Source organism: Sorghum bicolor, chromosome 9 (assembly GCF_000003195.3).
Source record: "Sorghum bicolor cultivar BTx623 chromosome 9, Sorghum_bicolor_NCBIv3, whole genome shotgun sequence".
Classification (NCBI taxonomy): domain Eukaryota; kingdom Viridiplantae; phylum Streptophyta; class Magnoliopsida; order Poales; family Poaceae; genus Sorghum; species Sorghum bicolor.
Genome location: NC_012878.2, coordinates 57,442,537 through 57,452,656, shown reverse-complemented (window position 1 = coordinate 57,452,656; position 10,120 = coordinate 57,442,537). Strand labels below are relative to the sequence as shown.

Genomic DNA, 10,120 nt, shown 5'->3' with positions numbered 1-10,120 from the left:
GATCGATCGATCTGGCTATGGTTGCCGTGCACTGCAGCATACTCCTATAGAGTAAGGAACCTGTCGATCTCATGCATGCCGTATGCATGGCTACTACTGTACTTGATGGAAGCGCCAAGGGACATGTGAGTGAGGACGACGCGAGCACTACAAGAAACCTGTTAATCTGTGACGGATTCTTCGTGACGGATTCAAAAAACGTCACCAATTGTACATTATCACTAACAATACACACTCCAGCACCATGGATATCCAGCCCAAAACCCAAAACCTGCTTGCATATATAAAGTGTGGCAAAACCTAAATCCATCCCCTCCCAATCTCCACTGGCCGCCACCACGCACCACCATCCCCGTCTCCTGGCCGTGCGTGGTCGCCCCTACGACACCTCCCACTCGAGCGCCACCACCCAACCGACGCCGCTGCCCCCATCGTGCCACCCACCCAAGCGCCACCGTCCTCAAGCCCGCCCCCCACATGAGCTCCACCTCCTTCGACCTCCTGCGCCGCCGGCCAAGACCCTTGCCTCCCCACACGAGCTCCACCTCCTTTGGCCTCCTGCGCTGCCGGCCAAGCCCCCTGCCCCCCACACGAGCTCCACCTCCTTCGGCCTCCTGCGCCGCCGGCCAGGCCCCCTGTGATGCCGTCCTACTCCGACTATCCCCTACACTGCAGATCCTAGGTTGGGAATGCATTCGAGGTGGATCTCGGCGAGCCTGTGCCTATACAGTCGGTGTCGGGTGCTGGCTAGGCCAAGGAAAGAGGCGATGGTAAGTAGTGTGCAGAAGCTGCAAGGCCAGGAGATCTGCTCCCTCCGTGACCACACCTTCGCCATGAGCGAGCACTGTGTAGTAGCGCTTCAAACATACAGCTGCAGATTTACCAATATTGTCTCACTATATCAGCTTCTATCAATTAATTGGTTCTGTAGTATGAATTTGCCAATATTGTCTCATTGTATTTTTGAATATGAATTTAATACTTATTCTGTACTCAGAGATTTGCCAATGCAATTGTTTTTTTTTGTCATGTCATCTTCCTTATGATGTTTTGACCAACTATCTAAACTATTGAATTACCAAATAGTAGGTCAGATTTTTAGACATGTGGGAACAACTGTTTTGGCAATAAAGAGGAAAGGTTACGACATTAGCTGTAGTGGGCAGCGTGGTGTTGTTATTGCAGTCAAGTTTCAACAAGGGCAGAGCTCGTAGGATGCCTTTTGTAAAGGTCAGTCATCTTGCAATCAAGTTTCTACCTTGTTTTAAGAACAGTTTAAATGAATTAACTATGACATTGCTAAAATTATTGATCTCTAGAATAAAAAAAGGATCATCATTCTGCTTACATTCCCCCTGTGAGTTATAATACATTATATACGTTCATACCAATCTATCATATTTTGTAGGCTGTAGTTTTAGCTTCAGTCTAAGGTAAACTATTCTGCAGAAAATACCCTGTGTAGCTGAGTGCAAGTTTGTACCAAGTTCTAATCATAGAAAAATGTTTCTTCATTTATCTTAAAATTTCCAAGCGTGACAAACTGGCATGATTCTTTTCATTCTGCAGAGTCATGCATTGCATAGCAGAATCTAGAGTTGTAGACCAAGAATGATGCAATTCAAACACCGCATATGATTGTCAAGGAAATATCACATAAGATAGGTACTATGGCTGTTGAGCTCGAGAAGCAGGTAATGGGCTGGTTGTTGTGCTTTCTGATCCAACTTCTTGCAGACTGAGAAACTCGACAATGATATTACAGAACAAAAAAGCTCTGGAAGCTAGAGCTGGCAATACTGATAAGAATGTGGAAGAACCCAATACAATGCTAGAGAAAGTAAGCGTGTGGCTATGGCTGCGGACTTATCTTCTTTGCTACATTAGGCTACTATATTTTCTACTTTACTAGCATTTGCAATTACTTTTTTATTGCTTAGCGTCCATGTCAAAAACTTTTGCTCAACAAAAAAACAAGATTTATGTGTTATGCTTACTGCTATTTTTTTTCCTTATGTGACATTCCATTCAGTCACAGCTTATACGTTTTCTGGTGTTGGTATTTCCTATGTGTCCATATTATGTATGCTTGTGTGGGCCCATAGGGCATAGTCGACCTCTAGCCACTTTCATTAAGCGGGATACTCTATTTGTGTTATGTGATTCTTTAGTTGTTATATGTTTGGTTCTAGCTACCTCATATACCTCCTATATTGTAGGGATTCTAGAATTAGTGCTGATTATTGTTTGGTATTTTCTAGCTACCTGTCATGTGCAGTTTTAGAGTAGACAATATATCAAACACTCAAATTTATCATTTTAGTGTTCCACTTCATATACACATATTATTTGTGAGCCGTATTTGTAGTTACTCACTTTCAATCTAATATGTGTACACTATTTTTACAACCTTAGATATTTTTAACTCCTAATAATATTGTTTTGTAATACCTCATAAATTGTCTTGTCAACAATACTCCTAAATCTTTCGTAGATTTATATGTTATAAAATCCCTTGACCATTTTCTTATTCTTTGCTATCGCAGGGTGCACCACCGTCTTAAAACGCGGGGTCATCTTCTTTTGTAGAATGACAAGGGTCATGCCTACATAATTTCGTAGCTTTTAATTGGCACCACCTACTCATGAACTAATGTTTGTAGAATATTGCCTCTGTTATTTCCTTAAGTAGAATTGCTAGAACTCTAGGCATCAACCCACTTCATACTAACCTTGCATAACAACTTTATTCGACACTTGACAATGTTTTTCTTTGCCTGTTAAACTTGTCCATCTTAATACAGTGGCACCTCCTATCATCGTTTATAGTGTACTAAAACTTTATTACAAACCTTGTTGTTCTGTACATATTTATCAACTTCCAATACTTTCTATCCGCTTATCTATTTTGTTCATAATCGGCGCGCCATTCCTACTAGTGACATATTATGCTTCCTCAAGCTCGCGCGATGTGTGGGGGGGGCCAACTAGTTTATTGGGAATCCAGGACTCCTGCTGAATGCAGCACTTATTTTTGTCTAAACAACTTGAATGTTTGAGCTATAACTGCAAACTGGTATTTTTTTAACTGCTAGAGGCATAATGGCTTTGTCCATGACTCGGTTTGTTCATTGTTCTATGCACATGTTAGAAATGGGTTTGTATTTTGCATTCCTTTATTATGTGAATTGTGTTGTTTTCTAACTGCTACGTTTTCATCCGTGCAGACAGATCAAATGGAATGACTGTACTTACGTTTGTGCTGTGTTTTGCTGCAGGGTGACAAATGAAAATAGTGCAGTTTGGAGGATAGACAATCGTGTTTTCAGCAACAAGAAAACTGCTGCAGAGCCTGAATCGTGTAGCATTACAAGACCTTGTATTTGGTTAGTAGAAACGTGAGATGTGATTAACGTGAGACTTTGTATTTGATTACTGAAACAAGTTGTCATTACGACACTTCATCCATTATATTGTTTGGTGTATTTGATTACTGGAATGGAATGAAAACATGATTTATTTGCATGTGATGCTTGTTATATTATTACGAGATTTTTAAAAATCAGCAAGAATGCTGCTAGTATCCACGTCAGTGTCCACATCAGCACTGATGTCAGTGTCCACGTCATTGCTGCTTTAACATCCACGTCAGCATCCATGTCAGTATAAAGATGAGGTGGTTGTTTAATCTGTGACGGTTATTTTTCGTCATAAAAAATGGGCTTGGGCTGGGTTAATTAGGCCTCGGGCTCTACCGTGACGGTTTAAAATCGTCACTGATTACGTTAATCTGTGATGGTTTTCGATAAACCGTCACGGAGGACAATCCATGACGCTCAATCCATGACGGTATCTAAAACCGTCACAGATGCTATATAGTGACGGTTTTTTGGTGATTCGTGACCAAAATGTTACGTCATGGATTATCAGGTTTCTTGTAGTGGAGGCGAGAAGTACTATTCGTGCCTCTTTGGGTGTGGCGTGGCATGGTATGGCAGATCTCTCCATCTTCCGTGCGCTTTAAGAGTCTATTTGTTGGTCTGAAAAGTCATAGTTGAAAATATTATTTAGTAATTTATTATAAAAGAAAAATATATTGTTGGCTGACATAAAAAAATATAGCCGACAAAACAACCGAATGAGCTCATACGGTGATGATGGAGATGTGCGCTGTGCGCCGCTGAGTCGTCGTCGTCGTCGTCGTCGTCGTCGTGTCGTCTACTCATCTCCGTGTTTGGTAATTAACCCTGGGCGTTCATTGGTGCTTTGCGATCGAGCACGTGATGGCGAGATTGATTGGCAATTTAATTAATCGGACGTGTTTTGTTTTTCCATCATCTTCCACTTCCCACTAGCTTCTAGTACTACCAACGTCTGGGAAAATTATTCGAGGCGCCGTGATCACGGCACGTGTATATATATATACGCATGGATTATGAATTTATGGGATTTACTAAATAAATTCAGAAAAAAATATAACTCTCTCTGCAAACCTAGATCTCGGCCCGTTTAATTAAGGTCTCGATTATTCCCACGGAAAAAAGGTCCTTTTTGACCCATTTAGCTTTTACGATAGTCTAATTTTCCTTCTTCATTTATAAAACTGGGATTTTTAATCTCCAACTTTTAAACGGCTTTGATTGTGGTACAACTACTTTTGGTTAGTTGCCCGCCTGCAGCGCATCGGAAGTAGCACAGCCGAGCGAAGCCAGAATCTTTTGTTTTTGCACTCTGAACACTCTTGGATGGCAATCACGTCATCAGCCACGACAGGGCTAAATTTGACCCCTTTGATAGCTTAGAGAGGTAAATCGAACAATAATTACTTTTAATATCTTTCCCTTGAAATTTTTATTCAATTAAAAATCATAATGTTTGGCTTAATCTTAGATAATTCATAAAAAAATATTTTACCTCGAAAAAATTATGAAAGTAGTTTTATACCTGTTCTAAAATCATGCTCTATCTTATGATGCCTAAATTAATGAACTTGTTTTGCCTTTTTTGGTAGATTTAAGATGATCTCATATATATTATATATAGTTAGTCTACGTCGAATGACCGTGATTGTGAAAAAGTTCACATGACTTTGATGACAACACAAGTATCATGTAGTGATACTCTAACAACATCATATTTGTTCCTACTTAGGCCCGGTCTAGTACAACTTTAGGGAGAAACACTTCCTTATGGAGATGCACGAATGGAGAACAAGTGCGTCAAAATGAGCTAGTCCAACCTAAAACATTTGCTAGCGAGAATAGTCCATGTCACTTTAGCCTTCAACATGGTTTGGTTAGTCAACAATGACTAATTATAACAGATAATGAGATCATATGCTAGCAAATAAACATAAAAAGAGTCCATACAACATTTAAACAAAATTCAATATAGGCACTAAAAGATAGAACATGATTTTTCAAAAATACAAAACTGGTTTGGTAAATTTCTAAGATAAAATGGATCTTATATGAGTTTTTAAGATTGCAATAGATTTTAGGATTTGTAATTTCATATAAATTTTCTAGAAAAAACTTAGATAATTTTTCAAAGAAAATATTTACAGTCTAATTTATCCCCTAAAGTATCAACAAAGTTTGATTTACCTCTAACATAGTAAAAAAATGCTGTACAAAGTCGCTTAGACTGCAAAAACAAACTTTATTAGAAGATGATTTTATAAATGTGAGGAAAATCGGATTATTGCCAATTTTTTTGAGGAAATATTGCCAAAATTAATGGAGTTGAAGATGCTTTTTTTTTTCATACTCCCAAGTGATTGAGTTTCCGTGGCCCAAGATTATGTCGCGATTTATCGTGTCTCCGCGACCCAACAAATTTAGCTGGGCCGAAACGGGTCGTCCTCAACCAAACTTGAGTGAGATGGCCCAGCCCTAAAACATCTACCGGGCCGCTGTTCATCTGTCGGTACAGTGTCCCATCTCACCTTCACCCTCACTTTGCCTCCGCGCTCCGCCTTTTTTTTTTTTTTTTACAACAACCGGCGCTCCGCCTCGGCTCCTCCTTTGACCTCCAACTCCGGCGGCGCCGTACGTCGCAGCCGCACGCCACCCGGAAGGACCTACATGGGGCGGCCGGCGCGCTCCCGATCTCCGGCCATCGAGCCGCCTCCGGAGGTCACTGGCCTTCGCTCCTCCAAGATCTCCTTCCGCTCCCGTAAGATTGTCAAGACACCATCCGCGAAACCTTTGGCCACGACCGCCCTCGCACCACTGCCGCCGGCACCTCCGCCTCCAGTGCTTCCTGCGCTGTCGTCCCCCGGAGAGCTTGCGGCCGCGCTGAGCCACCTCCAAGCCGCGGACCCCCTCCTCGCCGCGGTCATTGCCTCCACTGAGGCGCCCACCTTCGCCGCCACCCCCTCCCTCCCCGCGTTCCACTCCCTCGCGCGCTCCATCCTCTACCAGCAGCTCGCGCCCTCCGCTGCGGATGCCATCTACGCTCGCTTCCTCGCGCTCCTCCCCTCTGCTTCGGCGGCGGCCGCGAACGTAGCCGCTGACGCGGTCACAGTCACACCCGCCGCCGTCCTTGCCCTCGCCGCCGCCGACCTGCGTACCATCGGCGTCTCCGGCCGTAAGGCATCCTACCTACACGACCTCGCGGCCAGATTCGCAGCCGGGGAGCTCTCTGACTCCGCCGTCGCTGCCATGGATGAGGCTGCGCTCCTCGCGGAGCTCACCAAGGTCAGAGGCGTCGGCGAGTGGACTGTCCACATGTTCATGATCTTCTCACTGCACCGCCCCGACGTGCTGCCGTGCGGCGACCTCGGTGTGCGCAAGGGCGTGCAGGAGCTGTACAATCTCAAGGGGCTCCCCAATCCGGAGGAGATGGTGGCATTGTGCGAGCGGTGGAGGCCGTACAGGTCAGTCGGCGCGTGGTACATGTGGCGCCTCATGGAGAGTAAGGGCGCTGCGGCCAAGAAGAAGAATAAGGGTAATGCGAGTTCTTAGCTAGGTATGTACATGTATGTGATGATCTTATGTATTTGTTCTCCTAAGCTGTTAAATTTAGATGATTCTGGGGTAGATGATGGTGTCCCAGATTTGTGACACTGTCTATGTTCACATCAGGGTCCTTGCAGAGTTACAACTGAAGTTGATTAGTTTCAGAGTCAAATGCTATTATGTTGTAAGCTTGTGATTTTATTAAATATTCATAATTGATGCAACTATGTGGAGCATAAGTTAATGGTTCCCTATTCTGATTATTAGAAAAAAGGATGATTTGTGGTTGGAAATGATATGGTGTTTCTTCCTTTCATGTATGTCATTCCATTTCATTATTCAGTCATGACTTGATTGTACATCTTAGAGCATACTAGATGGGAAATAGTTGGAATAAAGTTTTTGTCCGGACCAATCTCTGTTGCTGCTTTTGATTCTACTGTTACACCATCTTGATTCTACTTTATGCACGGAGGATTCTTTAACAGTGGCTTTTGGTGGACTCAAATATACGTGATTCTAGCATTTGGTTCTTTGCGTTGTTCGTGAGCACAATCTAGCGACCTCTCATTTTGAACCTGATGCTAAAAAAAACATTGGTGAGCTAAAGCAAAATTTAGAGGCAACAAAATGCTACGAAACAATTTTTTTTAGTTCCATAAATACAAGAGTTTACATCCTCCATAACTTAGTTCAAGGGGACAATGAATACATGCGGTTTATGAATGTACACTAGATCCTACAACCAGGTAGACATAAACTTGCTCATAACCTATACTATATACATGTACACACTGTTTCATCATTTTATTCGCCAACCAGAGCTGGATTCTTTTGCTACCTTCTAGAACCTAGGTCCATCTTAGATTCGTAGAGCTTTGTTTTCTGCCTCCTTGAGCCTCCAACATTTTAACCTGAAAGCAGAAGTCAATATGCACACTGTAAGTTTCTATGAACTGTAAACATTAATTCTGCTTTGTACATGTGATATCTGCTTGTACTGATTTCGTTTGCAGCTGCTTCTACAGCGGTTGTAAAGACCTGCCTACCAGAAATCACCCACTTGAATATAAAACAAAAGAGAAGGACAATAAAGGAAGCAAAGAACTACCCAAAGCTTGCCTACCCGTTTGGCATAACTTGCGACTTTTAGAGTAATATGAGAACTGCATGTCGGGTGCAAGCTGGATGCATGAGGGAGTAAAGTGTAAGGTCCAAACTTTTCTATTGGAAGTAGGAGATTTTTGTCATAATACTAGGATTGGAGCCCACATAATTAGTGGGCATTAGTGAGCCTATACAATGTCCATGCATGGAACAGCTAAAGAACATAAAATACTCAGATGCTCAAGTGTGTGAATTCTTGAGACATCGATGACATAGCGATGCATGTCGAGCTATTCATAAAAAAATATGGTACGGTGACTGAATTATGCCTAGCTCGAGGCCTGCTTCTTGTGACTATCACCAGTTAGCATGCATATATAGTTAACCAAAAGCTTATGAATACAGAACGAAGCTGTTATGTTATTTGTTTCCAGTTTGCTTTTCAAGTGTCATGGACTTTACCTCGGGTCCAGAATCCCTGTGTCTTGTACTGGGGGTACGGTACATGGCCTGACTCAATCATCTTGACGTCATAGTCAAGATCTTCATAGTGGCAGCGCACCTCCTCAGCAGACTTGATGCCTCCCATGGCGCTGGACACCTTGTCCCACCGGTTGGGTGTGCCCTCGCCATAGTAGGCGAGTGCCTGTTCAAACATCTTGTTCTCTTTGGGGCTCCACTTTGACATGGAGTTGGGAGAGGAGCTCCGCGAGGCAGACATATTTGAAGTATCCTTGTTGAGATATTAACCTCTGTTGGTGCCAAGGCTTACTGTATCTAGTGTCTAGACTGAAGTTTTTTGCTCTTCAGAAGCTCTTATGGTTTGGTATCTCTTGTCACAAGATCTGCTATTTATAGACCCTGGGGTTGCCTGCTGTGTGCCTGTGTGTGAGCTGTAAGTTGCATGGAATCACAATTGTGGGTTAAAGGTGGCTGGGGAGAATAAGGCTGGCTCGTTTCAGGGCCAAGGGACATGGATACTATGTGATCTAAATTCAAAGAGTAGAATCTCTATGTTTTAAAACCTCTTAAGATTTTTGTGTTGAGATGACCGGCGGTGCATGATGCTGGATATGGTATCAGAGAAAGAGCTCTTCGTGTCCCAAGCTTAGGGCCATAGCACCTGTGCGTTTCGTCTGTTGTTAAAGTTAATTTCCTGATGTTTGGATGACTTTGTACACGCACTCGTCACCCTTTCTAACATGTAAAGGTTGTGGCTGAACTTGCAGGTGCGTAGATCTCACAAATCACAATAGGGGGCATTCTGCTTCTGGCCCACCTGCGTTTTTCACACAACCGAGATGGCGCTGACCTGATCTGGAGTTCTGTACAACCCATTTCAGCAGCACACTGAATCTAACAATGCCAATGGTTTATTTTGCGTGCATGTCGCTGCTCTCTGATGCACAAGCACTGATCATTTCAGCCCCCTGAGACCTCTGCAGGAGTGCCTCCTTTTTACTGCAAAAAAAGGACTTTGCATGCCAACATATCACCTCATCTCTGGCATATTAGCATTCATGCACATTAGTCCTTTTGAAATAGCAACGCAATATCCTGTGTTCGAGCATGCACATGAGCTTGCATTCATGCACGAAAGACTATAGGGGTGATTAGTAATATATAACTTCTATATATGGCTCAAGTTCTGATCAAACATATACTTTTCAGGCGGCAAGAACAGTGGGCATTATGAATAGGCAGACAGGAGTGAGGGTAAGGCCATCCTCAATGGGAGTTTCATGACACAGTTTCCAACACATCCATATTTTGGAAACAGTGCATAGGAGTTTCATGGGGATGAAACTCTCTCTACTCCCATGAAACTCTTATCATCTCTCTCTTCATTAATATAGCGCCACATCAGCATATTTAATGTGTATGAAACTCCCATTGAGACTGGCCTAAGATCAGTGCAAGTAATCAAATTAAATGTAATGTAATGCCACTGTATCCAGCAGCTGTTTTGTATACTTGCAGAGACCTATAAAGGCATGGTGTTGTCTGCTGTGGACGAATGCATTTATAATGGAGCGAAGTTACAAGGCTGC

The 10,120-nt window shown here is 42.9% G+C and overlaps 2 protein-coding genes across 3 annotated transcripts; one reads left to right on the top strand and one right to left on the bottom strand.

Moving 5' to 3' along the window:
- On the top strand, positions 5,958-9,872 carry LOC8063616 (probable DNA-3-methyladenine glycosylase 2). 2 transcript variants are annotated; one of them, XM_002441487.2, is made up of 2 exons: positions 5,958-6,972; positions 9,741-9,872. In XM_002441487.2, exon 1 carries the CDS (start codon positions 6,087-6,089, stop codon positions 6,966-6,968), a length of 882 nt encoding a protein of 293 aa, XP_002441532.1. In that variant the 5' UTR covers positions 5,958-6,086; the 3' UTR covers positions 6,969-6,972; positions 9,741-9,872. The 2 variants fall into 2 exon arrangements, with proteins under 2 accessions (XP_002441532.1, XP_021303051.1); XM_021447376.1 differs by lacking the exon at positions 9,741-9,872 and adding an exon at positions 9,299-9,734.
- Positions 7,708-8,975, bottom strand: LOC8063615 (protein RADIALIS-like 3). The gene is made up of 2 exons (XM_021447377.1): positions 8,532-8,975; positions 7,708-7,876 (listed from the first exon to the last, which is right to left on the bottom strand). The coding sequence occupies exons 1-2, from the start codon at positions 8,788-8,790 to the stop codon at positions 7,872-7,874; spliced, it is 264 nt and encodes an 87-aa protein (XP_021303052.1). The 5' UTR covers positions 8,791-8,975; the 3' UTR covers positions 7,708-7,871.